This window comes from Uloborus diversus, chromosome 2 (assembly GCF_026930045.1).
Source record: "Uloborus diversus isolate 005 chromosome 2, Udiv.v.3.1, whole genome shotgun sequence".
Taxonomy (NCBI): domain Eukaryota; kingdom Metazoa; phylum Arthropoda; class Arachnida; order Araneae; family Uloboridae; genus Uloborus; species Uloborus diversus.
Window position 1 is genome coordinate 203,465,138 of NC_072732.1, and position 17,985 is coordinate 203,483,122.

Consider the following 17,985-nt stretch of genomic DNA (forward strand, 5'->3'; position numbering starts at 1 on the left):
CAAATTAAGTGATGAAGATTCCAAAAATATAGATGTTATTTTGCAGAACTTCGAAGATTATTTCGCTCCGAAGAAAAATGAATCCTTCACAAGATGGAATTTCTTTAAATTGAAGCAAAGCGAAAGCGAAACGTTCGATGAATTCGTCACCGAAGCTAAAAAAAGAATTCAAGGCTGCAACTTTAACGAACTGACTGACGGTCTCTTGCGAGATAAGATTGTTTTCGGTATCATTAATGACAACGTGCGAGAAAAATTATTAGCAGAGGAAGATCTAACATTAACGAAAGCTATACAAATTTGTCGTATTTCGGAACAAGCGTCAAAACAGCTAAAAGAATTAAAGAACGATCCGAAATTAGAAGTTGATCGTATCAAATTGAAACAAAACTTCGAAAAAATCAAGAAATCCGGCTCATACAGAAACAACAGGAGTGGATTTTACAAAAATCAAGAGTTCGACTGCCAGCGTTGTGGTACAAAACACGGAGTTAAATCGTGTCCGGCATTTAACAAGCGCTGTAGAAAATGTAATAAGGTCTCTAAAGTTTGTAAATCTAAGAATATTCATGTTTTGAATAATTTTGAGAACAACAATAATGAGAATGATAAATGTTATTCTGGTAGTGAGTCTAAAGTATACTTAGACAGTGTGCAAGTAAATTTCAATATAAATTCTATTGATAATGATTGGCATGAAATTGTTCATTTTTCTAATAAATCTGTTAAATTTAAGTTAGATACGGGGGCTCAGTGTAACGTTGTTAGCGATGAATTAGCTAACGAACTGGAAGTCCCGATTGTCAAAACAAAAGTAAAAAAATTGATTTCGTTTAGTAATCATGAAATGAACGTTAAAGGTGAAATTAATGTTACTTGTAAAATTAAGAACAAAAGTGTTAATTTAAAATTTATTGTAGCTAATGGTAATGTAAAACCTGTTATTGGTGGTAACACTTGTGTAAAACTAGGCTTAATAAAAAGAGTGCTGTCTGCTGAGAACGAAATGGTTCCAGTAAATTGGAAAACAAAAATTTATGAGGGGCTAGGTTGTTTAAAAGACTTTGAATATGATATTGATGTTGATGAAAAAGCTCAATTTGATGTATGCCCGCCTAGAAAAATTCCTTATGCTATTGAAAACAGTGTAAAACAAGAAATTGATCGAATGATAGAATTGGGTGTAATTGAACCAATAACTGAACCTAGTTTGTGTGTAAGTCCATTAGTAATTGTTAGAAAAAATGGTAAATTAAGAGTGTGTATTGATCCTTCCAAATTAAATAAGCATGTAAAAAGACGTCATTTTCCGTTAAGAACTGTTGAGGAAATTGCTGTAAAAATTAAAGGAGCAAAATGTTTTGCATTATTAGATTGTAAACGAGGTTTTTGGCAAATACGAGTCACTGATAAAACTTCAAAATACCTAACAGTTAATACCCCCTGGGGAAGGTACGCTTACAAAAGAATTCCATTTGGGTTAGTTTCTGCACCTGAAATTTATCAGCAGAAAATGTCAGAATTATTGAAAGATTTTGAGAATGTCGAATGTTCTATGGATGATATTTTGTTATACGCTGAAAATGAAAAACAATTGAATGGCATAGTAGAAAAAGTTATGAAAAAACTTTATTTGGCAGGGTTACGTTTAAATAAAGAAAAATGTATTTTGTTTTCTAACGAAGTTAAATTCTTAGGACATGTTCTTAATGAAAATGGTATTGCTCCGGACCCCGATAAAGTTAAAGCTATTGAAAACATCAAAACACCCACTGGTATTAAAGAATTGCGTAGATTTCTCGGGATGGCAAATTATCTGGGGAAATTTCTTCCAAATTTTTCGCATGTTACCGAACCATTAAGAAAACTTTTAGAGAAAGACATTGTGTGGGAATGGGCTAAAGAACAAAATGATGCATTCATTAAAATAAAAAAACTAGTATCGTCTGCACCGTAAAACTAGTATTAGGTTATTATAATGTTAATGACCCGGTTACTGTAACCGTTGATGCGAGTTTATCCGCACTCGGTGCAGTGTTAAGTCAAAATAGTAAACCAATCGCTTATGCCACTAAATCTTTGACAAAAACTCAAAGAAATTACCCCCAAATTGAAAAAGAGGCATTAGCCATTTTATTTGGGTGCGAAAAATTCCACCAGTACATTTATGGGAAAGAAGTAACAATTGAAACTGATCACAAACCGTTAGAAATTATTGGAAAAAAAAACAATTAATCAGGGCCCACCACGGCTTCAAAGAATTTTCTACGATATCTTACAATATAACCCTAAAATAATTTACAAAGAGGGTAAATCCATTCCTGTTGCAGACGTATTGAGTCGAGATTGTCTAGAAACTAAAGATGATAATGATGATAATGATACTTACGTAGTACATATCGTAATGCCTATGTCTGAAAAGGCATTAACAGATTTTAAAACTGAGACAGAAAATGACTTTGAATTAAATGAACTTAAAAAAATTATCGAATTTGGGTGGCCCGATGAAAAAGCTAGAGTGCCACCAGAGTTGCAAAAGTACTGGAACTTTAGAGAGGAACTATCAATTTATGATGAACTAATTTTCAAAGGTGAAAGAATAGTTGTACCAAAATCTTTGCAGAATAAATTGCTAAATCAACTTCATCAGGGGCACATGGGTATCCAAAGCTCGCTTCGAAGAGCAAGAGAATCTTTTTATTGGTACATGATGTGCCATGACATTGAAGAAATGATTAAAAAGTGTACGATTTGTCAGTCACATCAACCAAACAAACAAAAAGAACCGGTTTTGATGAAGCCTATACCTGAATACCCATTTCAAAGGGTTGGTTCAGATCTTTTCGAGTTTAATAAAAAAATATATATTGTTATCGCAGATAGTTATTCCGGGTTCTACGACTTTCAAAAATTGAAAAGTTCTACTTCTTACGACTGCATAAAAGTGTTAAAAAGGTGGTTTTCTGTACACGGAATTCCCGAAGTCTTGGAATCAGATAATGGACCCCAATTTTCTTCCAGACCGTTCAAAGCATTTCTAAAAGACTGGGATGTAAAAAGAGAAACCTCCAGTCCATATCATGCTCAATCGAATGGCTTAGCAGAAAGAGCTGTTCAAGCAGCAAAAACTGTTCTTCAAAAATGTTATAAAAATAACACAGACATTGCTTTGGCTCTGTTAAATATCCGTAACACCCCAAGAGAAAACAATCTCATGTCCACCAATCAACGCTTAATGAGCAGAAAAACCAGATCACTTCTGCCCACTACTAAAGAAGCTCTAATGCCAAAAGTTGTTGAAAATGCGTCTGCATTACTGGAAGTAGCACGGATGAAAAAGACAGAATTCGCTAATCGACATACAAAAGATCCTGCTTATACAATCGGTCCTGGTGATCACGTCAGAGTGCAAAAAGATCATAAAAGATGGATCGGAGGAGAGGTAGAAAAAATGGTTAATCCAAGATCCGCTATCATTAAAAGTGGAGAGCAAGTATTCCGGCAAAACACTATTCAACTAGCCCCAACATTAGCAGACCTTCCTGTTTCTCATAAAAGTTTTGTTGACTTTAAGTTCGACAAGTCACCTGCAGAAGTTCATTCATCGCCCCCACCTCCAGTAACTTCACCAGCTCTAAGACACACCTCACCAACAAAACTCTCCGAACTTTCTCCCAAACTTGTCCAAACCAAATCGGGCCGCATTGTCAGGCCACCTAATAGATTGGACTTATAAACTCTCTTTAATTGTTTCTTGTAATATTGTATGTTTTGTGCTTTTTTTTTATTTTTACAGGGGAAGATGTCGCATACGTCACACTTGTGCCTATTGCGCATGTGCCAATTGTATCTCTACACAGTAGGCGGTTACCGCCCGCGTAGTATGTGATCGTCCGTAGCTTAATAAACATGTCTGGTTTGTATCCGCCTCGAGTCATTGTATTACGCACATCGCTACAGCTATAAAAGTTAGATTCCTCTAATTTAACTTCTAATACTAGATGCTCAGCTTATTTTGATATAAAATAGTTTTAATTATTTGTTCACTTTGTGCATGTTGTATGCTTTATTACAGATAGAATGCGATTGTGTAAAAGATTCAACGTGTTTAGCATAATTTACTTTAAATAATTAAAACAACATGTATTTCCTCCTTGATATTTATACATATCATAAGCTCTTTTTTCTTAAATTTGTTACATAGTATGTTATTAATTAATTTGTTCCTAGCTGTAAGTTAATGATGTCAGTTTGTTTTTGGTATAAGATGTGTTCAATAATATACATAAATCAAAATTTGTTTTCAATGCTAATTTTTGAAAAATAAAAATTTGTGTTTCTATAAATGCATTTAAGAGTACATTTTGGCAAAGCAAAAAGAAGTCTACACATTGTTTAAAAAAAAAATAAATTCCCAACGTATTTTTTTTTCCCCCATTTCATATTTGTCTACAAAACCTCGCTCCAGGTGTGAACTATTTTTCCCTGAATGCCACTACATGAAGGCGCTCAAATAACATTTGTACGACCAATCAGGCTTGGTACGGCCCTAATCCAGAGAATACAGTGCCCACGGAAGAAGTTGATTGTAGTCATCAGAACCTTGTCGAATCCAATGACTAAAAAGCTTGTTATTGAGGAAATAGGACCACGTCTGTCAGATAGTGGGGGGGGGGGGGCTACTCCATCTTGTTGGAAAACAAATGACCATTGATCGTAACATGTGTCGTTGCAGCTAGTGTCCCTATATAGAAGCTATGCTTCAGAGTTGTACAATAAGAGGAGCAAAGTCACTGTTGTTGCTACACTAATAATATAATTTATTAATATGCCTCCCAAGCCCAGGAGAATTGCCACAAAACCCGGACACTTGGCAGCATCCTTCCCTCAACAATTCTTGCCGCTCCCCAGTTGGAGAATCAATTCACTAATCCACTCACCAAGAACTGTAAGTTCATCAATTAAATTGCAGTCAAGTGACTTGTATTAAAAATTATAAATAACATCAGTGGCTTGTAAAAAATTATGTACAATTCACAACTTACTTTTAACTTTTTAAAAGCAGAACTAGACACCAGTTGGTACGCAATCACACCTAGTGCACAAATAAAAAAATACTTAGAGGAGACAAGACTTTTTACAAAGAAGTTTTAAATAGCACATGTTCCAAACTTTTTCAATTTACATCACATTAATATCATTATCGTTGATACACATCGTCATGGATGATTCTGTAACTCAATATGTATATTCGTCAACAAAAAAATCTTGAGAACAGTGCTGCAATGATATATTCAAGCTCATTTTTTGAAATCATAAAAAAATTCACGATGTTATTTGCAAGCAGTCAGCCGCTAATCAGCTGATTGATTTCATGAATACATGCAAAGGATAAGTTACGGCCTTGAAAACAATCAATGCACTTTCACCCATAAGAACCTTGAAAATACTCTTTCTGCTTACATACAAGTAAAATATAACGTATTAAAAAAATCTATATTTCGCATCATTCTTCGAAAATTAAAAAACAAACCTTACCTGAATCGTACGTTAGCGATAATCAACAAAAAATCTCATTCAGAAGTGCTATAATAAAAACGCTGGTTCTTTGCTGGAAAATAATTTCACGCTGTATGACATTACTGTTTGTTATTTTACAACATCATTTGTATTTTATTAATATTAAAAAGCACAATAACTGAATCAAAACTACTATTGAGGCCATAAACAGATTTAATTTTGCTTATGTTGCCACACCATTAGCTGACAAAGGCCTTCCTTTGCAGTAATGTCTTCAGCAGTTTCTGTTGATCAAAACATGTACTATCTCTATATTTTTAAATTTTAAGCATGGGGATTATCTGTAGGAATGAAAGTGGTTTTTTTTTTTTGAGTAATTTCATTTGATTTTGCAATGAAACAAAAAAAGAAAAAGTAAACCGTCAAAAGTTAACTGTAACCGTGAACGTATACGACCACGCCTCTTTTTTGTTTTTGCTACATTATTTTTTTAGTCGCTGCCGTTTGCTTCTGTTTCCAAAATTTTCAAATGAAACTAGTTGATTGTCGCACGTTTTAATTTTGATTTAAAAAAATGGTACCGTTCTTTGCACGTTAAATTTTATTGATTGAATTAAACTATTTTACTTTTATTTTTAGTTAATTGATTATAAATTATTGGATACTACAAACGAAAATATTTAATATTTTGTGTTGGGCGATTTTTACAAAGTAGAAAGAAATGGTAATTTCACAGTAAATAAACAAATATAAACTCAGGAACACCCCAACTTGAGGTCACTGTGATCCCCCAAGAAATGTCACCAGGAGTAGAAAATATAGCTTCTAAAACTAGTCTTCCATTTTTTTTTTTCAAATAGTATTTACGTCATTGTAATATACAATGCTACTTCAATAAATCGTCATCTTGGCTCTGTGGTATATTAATGAGACCACTTAAAGTAGGAGCTAAACCTATATACGAGAAACATTTTTCCTAAAAAATACTTTAATAAAAATAACTCACTGAACACTAAAAGCAGACTACTACTTTACACCACGATCATTCACCCTGCTCTCATATACAGTATCCCCTGCTGGGGATATGCAGCTGCTAGTAACATCAAAAAAATTCAAGCTCTCCAAAATAAAATTCTCAGGAGAATTTTTAGAGCTCCATGGTTCGTCTCCAATAAAACCCTGCATAAGGACCGGGGATATCTTACATCAAAAACTATATTGTTGACACCACCACAAACTTCTTCACCAAACTTGGTTATCACGATAACCCACTGATCTTCGATCAAATCTTCTTCACATTTAATTCTGGCGGCAAAAATATGCCGTCGGATGCTATGTTCATCTGTTGATGATTCTTGTTTGCTTAGGTTTTGCCTAAGCTTCTTTTCACTCTTGGCACTGATAGGACTAGGCCTATCAGTTTTCATTCCACTTGTACATTCCATGTAAATACTTGTATATACTCAGTTCTTATCATATTCCAGATTATTCATTTCTCCTGTCATTTCAATTATGTAATCCCTGTAAATATGCATATAGTGTGGCTCTGAAAAGATTCCTTTTTTTTTTACTCCATCCCCCCTCCCTCACACCATTTCAAATCAACTCCTTCATGACTTTCCCTCATACAGGGTAAAAGAGCTCCACTCTGGCCCATATAAATTCCTATCTATCCTATCTAAAAAATACTCCCCAAAAAAAAAACTTAAAAACACATTTTTCAGACTTTACTCCAACCTTTTGAAATGAACACCAAAACATTTTATGCTGACATATTCTGGTGTAATTAAACATTGCTTGCCTTTAATTAAAAGCAACAGTTAAAGACTGACTGTATAAAAAGCACTAGAAAGGCTAAATGTGTAATATTTCTGACCAGTAGAAATCAATGCTCATAGTTGAAAAAAAAAATTTTCTTATTTTTTTCACGAAATTCGAAAGCAAAATTTTACGCACAAATATTCAGGATACAAGCAACGGTTTCCAAAAATCGGAGTACTGAGTAGTAATTTTTTTGCAAAAATCGCAATTTCAAATACTAACCCTTTGCAAAAGTCGTGATCACAACAACCAACCATTTATAAAAAATCGGAGTCACATAAACATATAACACTTCTCATTGTAAACAGGTTTTTTAAAATTCATTTTCCTAATTTTTAAATGCTTTTAAAAAATTAAAACTAAAAAACGGACAATACATTGTTTTTTTTTTTTTGGGAAAAAAGGTTAAAAATGTACAGTCTTGAGCAAAGAAGAGACCGAGGGGACATGATTCAGTTGTTTAAATTTATTAAAATGAAAGATGTTACGGGGCTGAAGTTTAGCACTGAAAACAGGACAAGGGGTCATTGTTTTAAGCTATTTAAATCTCAGGCTAACATGGATATTAGGAAAAATTATTATTATAGCAGGGTAGTGGAACCTTGGAACAGTTTACCGGAAGAGGTGGTAATGAGCAAGGGAGTAGATAGTTTTAAGAGGGCCATTGATCTTCACTGGGGATTGTAAATTGACTAGGACCAGTCTAGCTGGGCCCAGAGCCTGTTGCTGGTCGTCACATTTGTATTATTAACAGTTCTTTTCGCCTTGAGAGAAAAAAGGGATGCTTTTATGTATTTTTGTCATCTTTTCATCCAAATAAAAGCCTAAAAAGGCTGCACTGTAAAAACAGTGAAGAGCAAAATGGTTGTTTTTGCACATCTTTTGGCTCTAAGTTGCCTTTGCTTAAAAATAGTTGTTTTAGTCGCCAGTGACAGAATTGCATTTATTGTGTAGCAGTAAAAGATAAAAAATGTTCTTTGTTGAAGTTTCAAATAGGGGACCCACTTTGAAAGCAAAATTTCTTGAAAAGTTTTTGACAAGCAATTACTCTGCTTTTGCATAAGATAAAAGTTTTAATTTTAAATGTTTAATTGACTTAGTTTTCTGTAGTTCAGAATGCTTATACAACTTTAATGATTTTGTGGGGAAATGTCACCACTTGTTGCATTATTGCTAGTGGCGGCTCGTGCCTTGAAAAAGTGAGGGGGCCAGATCATGGGTGCACTCGTAGCCCCCTCCCCGGTTTTTGAAAAAAATATATTTAAACTTTCTGAAAAGAATTATTTGTGTTAAATAAATAAAATTAAATTCATTTTAAACACAGGAAAAGCTACAAAATACTTAATCTAATAAGTAAATCACGAACGATATTAATAACATTCAAGCTGTGTAAAAAAAACAACATACAGGCAGGGTAACCGATTCTTCGGTCTCTGTGAATGCTGCTGTAAATATTGAGGTTCAATGCGTTGGTGTTGAGGGAAAAACACACACACACAGATAATCCGCGGCAGCGTATAAACCGCACCTCATTAGTTTTACTTTTATAACAGACAATCCGCAGATTACACGCAGAAAAATACGGTACAATCCTTTTTTTAAATTTCAAGCACGTATGCAAAAAAAAAAAGGATAATAAATATAAAAGTTATAAATTATTGTCTGAAAAAAGTGAGGGGGCCAGGACCCCTATGGCCCCTCCCAAGAACCGCCACTGGTTGTTGCAGATATCAATTTTCTATATCACCATTTTCAAATGGCACATTAATCAAGTTTTATTAACACTCAAAATGATATGCTAGCCATTTTTGAACATGAAACTAATATTTATATTATACTGTATATAAGAATAGAAAGCATGCATGTGCAAGTAGAGATGGGAATGGCATAAAAATGAATGGAAATTTTTTAGGAGAAAAATAAAAAGAAAAACAAAAGAATGAACTCCAAGTATCCAGCATGCTGGAAAATTTGAGTTTTCCATCATCTTGCTCTATCTTTTTTATTTCTTTCATATACTGATGGTCAGTAATACAGTAAATAAAGCACACATTTTCCAAGAAAATATATCTATTACTCAAGATTTTCTTGCATGCTGAGCACTTCTTTGAATTGATGAAGGGACTCTGTAATCCTGAAATAGCTATTTCTTGTATTCTGTTGGCGATTTCTGCTTAACCATTTTTGATTTAATTGACTATCATAAAGTTTTAAAATATGCACTTCATTTTTTTATCCTCATACTATTTTAGGTTAGCACTATGATGAAGTTTCATTGTTCAAAGTACAGTACAATCTTGTTTATCCAGACTAATAAAGTTACTAACTACCCAAAGGCCAATCTGCATAATCGGGGTAATATGGGCATTTGAAAATAAAAATTCTTTTTTATCACAGCAAAAAACAATACAGTATAACTACGATTTAACGAGACCTGAATTAATGATTTCTTCAATTTAATGATGCAGTTCACTGGTCTGGATTTAACTGTATTAGGTGTCTGTGCTCCCCAATTTAACGATAACTTTTTCCAGTCCCTTGACAATCGTTAAATTTAGGTTATACTGTACTTTGTAACAAAATTATGGAGGTTTGTAACACACAAACACTTTATCATTTATAGTTCAGCTGCAGTGGCGTTGGACTTACACTCCAAATAAGCCATGTTATTAGTTAGATTACTATAATTTATAATACGGCCTATGCAGAAGTTGTGTATCAAAATAAAGCGAATATTTGGCACATTTATAGTTCCATTCTTGCTATCACAATTAAGAATTATTATTTAAGTGAATACAATTTTTTTTTAACTCTACTAATTTGATATGTATAAACGAGGTTCTACTGTTATACATTTAATCTCTCAGCAAAAGTGTTAAATATCTGGTCCTTTGTTTTTTTTTTTTTTTTTTGTTTTTTTTTCTAAATCTTTGCTGTAGCACTTATTCTGAAGCTGCACCATATGAAGATTACAAAAGTAATGGCTGCAACTCCCATTTTTTAAGCACCATCTAGAACTTAATATTTTCTTCTTGCCCTATTTCTACTCCTAGAGTATTTATTCCTAGAAGATTTTTATTCTTAGAAGACGTTTAATGGGATAATAAATATAAAACTTTCAAATTCCATGATATCTAATATCATTAGTTGCAAACAATTTCTTTTTAAAATGTACCATCTTCCTTTTTTTTCATATGCCTAAAATGAATTTGAATGTTTGGTACTTTTTGCTGCATTGTGTGTCATGATTTTTTTTAAATTTAATATCCCATACTTAATACTGAAGTCCAATTAAAACCTTTAGAAGCTTTTGTTTTGCTTATGGAGTACATAATTTAAGTATTTTCAGTTTCATTTAAACTCCCAATATAGTTCTATTTTATTATGTAACAAACTGACTGCAAAACCTTTTTTTTTTCTTTTCAAAATCTGCCTCAGTCTATCATCTTTACTAATATTAAAGCTGAAAGTTTCTTGTGTAATCCACATTAGAATCCCTTATTTTTCATCACTCAACATTTATTTTTGTCAAAAGAGAAAAATTAGAATTGTGTGACAAAGACAATTCCAAATTTCAACTACAAGCCAAAGGGGAAAGCATATGCACAACATCAATCATCATTTTTAAAAGAATTTCAACAGCATACATCAAAATTTTCAATCAAAATTTGTCAAGAAAGAAAAATATATACAAGATACTTGACAGCATTTCATCTTGGAAGAGGTAACCAAGGTCCATATCACAACATTACCATATTCGGCAGCCTATAATAGCGGAGAAAAACACACAGGCGCCACATACGAAATAGCCATCTGCTATGACGTCATCACTTTTATATTGTCTCAGACCGGGACAGAGATGAACGCTCGCTTTGAAAGGGAAACGAAACCAAAAGCGCGAACTCAAAGCGAGTGAAAAATAAGGGATTTTAATGTGGATTACACCACATTTCACTCTATGTCAGGATCCCTTTAACGAGCATATTGCCTAGACCATTCGGTGGATTTTCATGAAATTTGACACAGAATTAATTTGTAGCATGGGGGTGTGCACCTCAAAGCGATTTTTCGAAAATTCAATTTTGTTCTTTTCCTATTCCAATTTTAAGAACATTTTCCCGAGCAAAATTATAATAAGATGGACGAGTAAATTACCAAGTTATCATAACGTGGAACCGTAACATGGGCAAGCCAATTGGCAAGAAAGTCATCATACATTATTTGTAAATATACAGGCCAACAAAAAGACCTTTTAATTTTCTAATACGGGCAAAGTCGTGCGGGTGCCACTAGTAATCAATATTTCTGGAATTTATTATGAAAACTTTTCCTCATAAACACGGAAATTTGATTTAAGCTTAATTTTTGTTTATTGACAACATAAATTTTTCGAGCTTGTGTACTTGGAATCACAGAATCTATGAGATAAATAAATACCTTTGTGCTGAACAGTAAAGTAAGACAAAACAACGTAAGTAGAAGCACAAATTTGTAAATTACAGCAAACACGTGTTTCGGCGTTACAGGGAACACCTTTTTCAATGCAAAAAATAATGAGCTTATGGATGAAAAGACATCCTTACAAATTTGTGCTTCTACTTACGTTGTTTTGTCTTACTTTACAGAATCTATGTCTATCTATCTAAACCCTGTGTGGGCCTTTAATCCTATTTCCTCCAACCTGTCAATGTCTACCAAGTTGATACTGGTACTGTTGGATGCAGAACATCCAGGAGAAGCCATTTCACCCTTCTAAACCTTAAGGGGCCGAACATCCAGTTTTGAGGATATCCTCACCCCTTGGATGTACTGGGGGGAAAACATTAAAATTGCCATCCGCCGCGGGTGGCAAACAGGGGTTGGCGAGCGAAACGGGCAGGGGGTGGAGCTCCTTAGTCATTATGAACTCTTCTTAAATATGATACAGGACTCGAGTAAAATTTTCTGAGGACTGAAATTTTCAGAAACTATTTAGAAATTTGCTTTCCCCCCATAACAGCCCTTCACATATGCAAACAGAAATCATTGGAAAAAAAAACATTTAAATTTTTTTTTTTTTTCAATAATTTTTTAGCTTTTGAATGAGTTTGTCAGCCCAAAATTTTGGTAAACGGCAACCCAATTTTCTGAAATTTCAGATTACAAACACCCTTGCAGATAACACAATATAGGCAGTGCAGAGCAGAATTTACAGCACACAGAAAGAAATTACAAACAGGGCAAGGAAGAGAATCAAGCACTCCATCTCAAAAATGTAAGACTGCTACCGAGGCCCCAGCACCTTATTTTGATTAGAAAACTATCCCAAACAGTATCGCAAAAACCTTTCAACTCTTGTGTAAAGCTTTAATCATATTCTTTTACATAAATAATTTTGTTCATGTTGTCACAGGTACCCAGATGTGAAGATGCAGTCAAATGAATTTAATTGATTTATTAAATTGTTCTGTACCTGATATGAATTTTAAAAACTTCCAACTTAGTGCCATTCAAATTGTTTGAATGTTCAGTCCTCTATGAGTTCCTATAAACTAAGATGAACGTTACAATCTAATGTTTCAAGTTTATTAACATAAAATTGTGATATAATTTAAAATTAATTTCTTTTAACAAATTTCAAAATGTAATTTTTGTTTCAGATTTCTATCAATATACCATACAAAGAGAAGCTCATACCAGCTGAAATTAGTCACTCATCGGCTAAAAAGATACCTGGTCAGAAAAAATATTGGATTGTGTTAACACATGGTGCTGGAGGTGATATGCATACATCTCAACTAGTTGCTTTGACAAAATATTTAATGAATTTGAATTGCTTTGTGTTAAGATTTACTTGCAAGGGCCTCAATATGAAATATAGAATGAATGTTTTCAACTCTGTTTTGGTAAGTATTTGTTCCTACTGTTTTTGAATATTGTATTACAAGTAATATAGGGTAACTAATGTATAATTGCAAATTGGTGTAGTAATTTAGTTAGTACCAGGCCTGTATTTTCAAGCTTCTCCAAGGCTATATAGTCAATGTAAATTCTATAGGGAAAACAACAAAAACCAAGCATACTAATACGTAAAAACAATTTTTCTGCTGCCAGGGGGGGGGGGAGCAACAATTGACCTCTATAAATGACGGACTAATTAGCGCTTTTAAAAGCTAAAAGTAAATTTTAAAAACCTTCATTTTTGTTGTGAAGAAAAAAGTCAAGTGAGCCATAGCTGGTTGAGCTCTAGCTACTGCTAAGCTGTCTAAGATTCCGCTAGTTTCAATTATTGAAACTTTGAATAGCGTCAACCCTATGATTGGACCACTTTTTCTTGGGCAACCCTATACCATCCGTTTTGTAATATTTTTACCAACATTTTTTTATATAACTTATGTGGAAACTCGATGAGGGTAAATTTCTCATTTTTGGGCACCTTCTAGCCCCTGGCAATCCTGATTAGTTCACATGCAATAGGTAGGCAACCTTACTTAAGCGTTTCATTTACAACTTTTATTATTTATTTATGATAACAATTTTTGAAAACTGAAGGATCAATTACTTATTTTTGGGCATTTTTTAGCCTCTGGCAACCCTGATTAGAACCGGAAAAAGGTAGACAATCTTACTTTAGCATTTTATTTACAGCTTTTACTCTTCATTTATGACAACAATTTCCGGAAACTAGAGTGGTAAATTATCTCTTTCTTTGGGCACCTTTTAGTCCCTGACAACCCTGATTAGGGACATGAAAAAAAAGGCAACCTCACTTAATGTTTTATTCCCATATTTTATTCTCCATTTATGATAACGATTTTCGGAAATTCGATGAGGTTAAATTACTTATTTTTAGGCACCTTTCTCAACCCCTGGCAACCCTGATTAATTCACATGAAACAGGTAGAAATTCTTACTTTTGCGTTTTATTTACAACTTTTACTCTACTTCTATGGTAACAATTTTTGGAAACTCCATAAGGGTGGCTCAAGCCTACTGGGATCTTGCTCTATAAGCAGCCAATAAATTGAAGCTTCAGTGTGAGTGATGCTAAACTCTTACCTTTTCTAGACTGAAACAGAGCTCCTTATAATCCTAAAGCTATCACATGTAATATTTTTGCAATTATGTGCTCTACTAAAATTGAACATATTATTTATTAACACTTACATGTGAAACAAAAGAGGGCAGAGAGTGTATTTATAATAGTAAGAGCTTTGGAAATATTTTTGGGAAAAGTATCTAGTTCTTGGGATAAAAAGTGACAACTTAATTTATTAACTTTCATGTAGAACAGGGCAAGTCAATCATCTCAGCTGTTTTAATTATTTTGATCAATATTATCCAAGCAAACTTAAAGCATTTTTTGAGGCCAAAAGAAAACAAGGATTTTTACAGTTTCGTGTTTCTCTGTGATAAAACTTTTCCACCAATTTCTTTTGGCAATTGAAAGTTTCTATGTACAATTTATGCTCTACTTCAGGAGTTCCTAAAGTAAGTGCTGCCAAGGGTCCTCGGTATCAATATACATAGGTCCCTACAGAGATATAACAGAGATTGACTCGGATGTTGTCTTAAAACTCTTCAAAGGGTACCGTGAGTCCGTAAAGTTAAGAAAACCCCACTCGATTTATATAGTTTTATAAATAAACTTGTTTGGAATTTGAAAGTACATTTTATTTTCAATTTTAATCAGGAAGAATATTGTTTTTCATTTTTTTTTTTTTTTTACTTGAACAGGAATATTTGAATGAAACTTATGAACCCAAAGGAATACTCATAGGAGGTAAGAAAGTTCTATCATTTTCATTTAAGTTTGATCAGGAGAAAGCACTGTGTACATTTTCAGGAATAAAATGTATATGACTGAAACTAAAATAGAAAAAAAAAATCTTATCCCAATAAAATAGATATTGTCTATACATTGAAAAAAAAAAAGATACAATCATGTAACGAGATTTTTGTTTGTCTATGGTTGCGACTTTTTTAAGTTGCTTATGAATTACAGGTGAGGTTGCATTGGCTTTTTTTTTTTTTTTTTTTTTTTTGTGTGTTCGACAATATTATGTAGTAATCTAAGTTTTTTACACATTGAGATTTTCCCAAGTTGGCAACTATGTATATCACTTGAGTTAATATAATTATGATGAAAAATCACAGTCATATTCATTACAATAGATTATGAAATGTGCTGGCAAATTTGACAAAAATTTGGTTAAGGGTTTTCTTCTGCATCATCTTCAAAAATTCACACAATAAACATTTGTAAATAATGTCGCTTGTGTGTTGTTATAAATGTATATAACTGGTAATTGCAACTTTGTTGCTGCATTTCCAGCATTTTATTTACTTATAACAATTCTTAACCTCAGGGAGAATTCTGTTGCCAACATACATATATCTAAAGACATGAGTTTTAAGACAACAGATATTGTTTTGCTTTGTTTTAAGAGCTGTTAGGTATATTTTAACACACTGCATACTGCACAAATTTTTGTTGCCAGGCCTATGTAACATTTTACTTCTTGTACTTGATATTTGAAAATGAGTGAAAATATTTTTACTTATTTTTCCATTTACATAGGGTATAGCAAGATTTCTTTTAAAAATCTTTTCTGTAATGCTTATATTTAGAAAATACCCAAGCAAGCAATATTAGCCTTAGATATTTAAACATCTACCTTAAGAGACTATCAAAGTCTAACAGGCTATTTGCAGGCAGTGAACGTTTAACATCTAACAAGATTTGCAAATGGTTTTTTTCTACTGTCCCTTATTTTAAATAGAAACATAATTAAAATTTTGCATTAGGTTGTGTCAAATTGCTGAAGGTAAAAGGTTACATACAAAAGTCCTTGTTTTTAACTTGTCCATTAGATGCATTAATTCTTGACTAACAGTCTTGAGTTTAGAGATATCAAGTAATCTTTTTTTCAACGATTTTTGAATTAATTTTATTTCTAATAATGGATATTTTCTAATTAAGATTATACAGTAAAATCTCATTACCGTGAATACCAATACAAAGAAATATCCCTTTCAACAAAATAAATGTTAAGTCCCGTTTTAATTACCATTATATTGCTTGAATTCAATTACAATGAAGTTCCTGCTAAAACAAACAAAATTTATGGACCCTTGAAGTTTGTTGTAATGAGATTTCACTATATTCTGCCTTAATCTATTAATCCAAAATATAAATTTATTTTAAGTAATAATTTTTAATATATTCATCTCAGGTCGTTCTATGGGGGCAAGATCTGCTGTAATGCTATGTTCTGACCCAGAAGGAACAATGAATACGAATTTGTGTGACAAAATTATGGGCATAATTTGCTTGTCATATCCTCTTCATAAACCAGGTGACAAGAAGGAACTCAGAGAGGAACCCTTTAGGACATTACGAACACCTGTTTTCTTCCTCAGTGGAACTAAGGACGAAATGTGTGATAAAGTTTCACTTGATAAAATCTTGAAGAAATACAATGTTGACTTTGATATACATTGGCTTGTAGGCTGTGATCATAGTGCTAAACCTGCAAAGAGTTATGAAGATGATATGTACACAGAAGCTTTCCAGCATGTCTCTGATTGGTGCAAGAAAGTATTAAACTTGTGATAGAAACTAAATCGAGCATTTATGTGTTCATCTATATATATATTTTAGCAACATTTTATTTAATTGATACAATAATGTTTTGTACCTTTTAAATAAAAATATTATACATTTATTTGGAATTTTTATAGTTAATGTTTGCTTCTTAAAGCATTGTGGTCTGTTGAAACTGAAATATGTAAAGATTTAAACATATTGATTAGAGAGGCAAGATTAATTTAAGCTTTTCACAAAAAAAATATGCACATGTTTTAAAGTTATGGGGAACTATTTCACTTAGCAGTAATGAGGCTTAAAAAAATAATCCTAGCAATTCTTGTGTGTTTTAGTTTCAATAGTGCCCTAATAGTGCAAATTTCTTCTCTCTACTATCGATGAAAAGGTTTACTTAACATTTAAGCAAAATTAAAATCCACCTTGAACTATAAAAGGGCACTTAGTATCAGTTTATATTTTTTTAACCGAACGAACTCCTATGATTACATACTAAACAAGTTTTAATTTTACAAAAAATAATTATTTTAGCAGCATACAGAATATTAGAATAATTATAACCTTTACATTACAGGAGAGAATTTTTTAAATCAATGAATACATTGTGTTTAATTTTCTGGAGAGTTATTTCAAGACAAACTTGATTGCTAATGAAGGTTTAAAATCAAAAGCTTCATAAGAAGTCTCATTGTTTGTGAAGTTTTTTCAAAATTTCTCCGCACCACAGGGAAGACTTCACTGCTCCCCTAGGGGCATATGGATGTGGAAATCACTGGCATATGCAGACATTTTTGTAAAACTGTAGTATATTTAAGTTTATTATGCTCTCTCTCTAGTGAATGTTTAATTTAACTTCTCACCATGTCCGTTAATTGAATAAGGTCAATTAAGCACACATTTATTAATACTTGAATTTTTTTCTGTACAGGGAAATCCCATAACAACTAATACCAATACAACAGAATATCAGTTTCAATGAATAAATTTTCAGTCCTGATTGAATTTCTGCTACATTGACAAATTCCATTAAACAAAATTTGAAAGTCCCTTATAATGGG

The 17,985-nt window shown here is 32.7% G+C and overlaps 2 protein-coding genes across 2 annotated transcripts in view; one reads left to right on the plus strand and one right to left on the minus strand.

Moving 5' to 3' along the window:
- LOC129217635 (transmembrane protein 184B-like) overlaps positions 1-5,695 on the minus strand; it is a 41,390-nt gene extending 35,695 nt beyond the window's left edge. Inside the window, exon 1 of the mRNA XM_054851965.1 lies at positions 5,539-5,695. The gene's annotated coding sequence lies outside the window, so the exon portion shown is untranslated. The remainder of the gene's footprint in view (positions 1-5,538) is intronic.
- Positions 2,405-16,983, plus strand: LOC129216763 (testis-expressed protein 30-like). Its single transcript, XM_054850980.1, has 5 exons — positions 2,405-2,538; positions 9,612-9,696; positions 12,981-13,226; positions 15,058-15,103; positions 16,557-16,983. Exons 1-5 carry the CDS (start codon positions 2,405-2,407, stop codon positions 16,934-16,936), a joined length of 891 nt encoding a protein of 296 aa, XP_054706955.1. The 3' UTR covers positions 16,937-16,983.
- The last annotated feature ends 1,002 nt before the right edge of the window (positions 16,984-17,985 follow it).

What these genes read in the sequence shown, in the direction of transcription:
- LOC129216763 (XM_054850980.1), top strand. Translation starts at nt 2,405, where the DNA reads ATGCCTATGTCTGAAAAGGCATTAACAGATTTTAAAACTGAGACAGAA. An exon ending in GGCCAATCTGCATAATCGGG is followed by an intron (nt 9,697 to 12,980) that starts GTAATATGGGCA and finishes TTTTTGTTTCAG; the next exon opens with ATTTCTATCAATATACCATA. An exon ending in ATGTTTTCAACTCTGTTTTG is followed by an intron (nt 13,227 to 15,057) that starts GTAAGTATTTGT and finishes TTACTTGAACAG; the next exon opens with GAATATTTGAATGAAACTTA.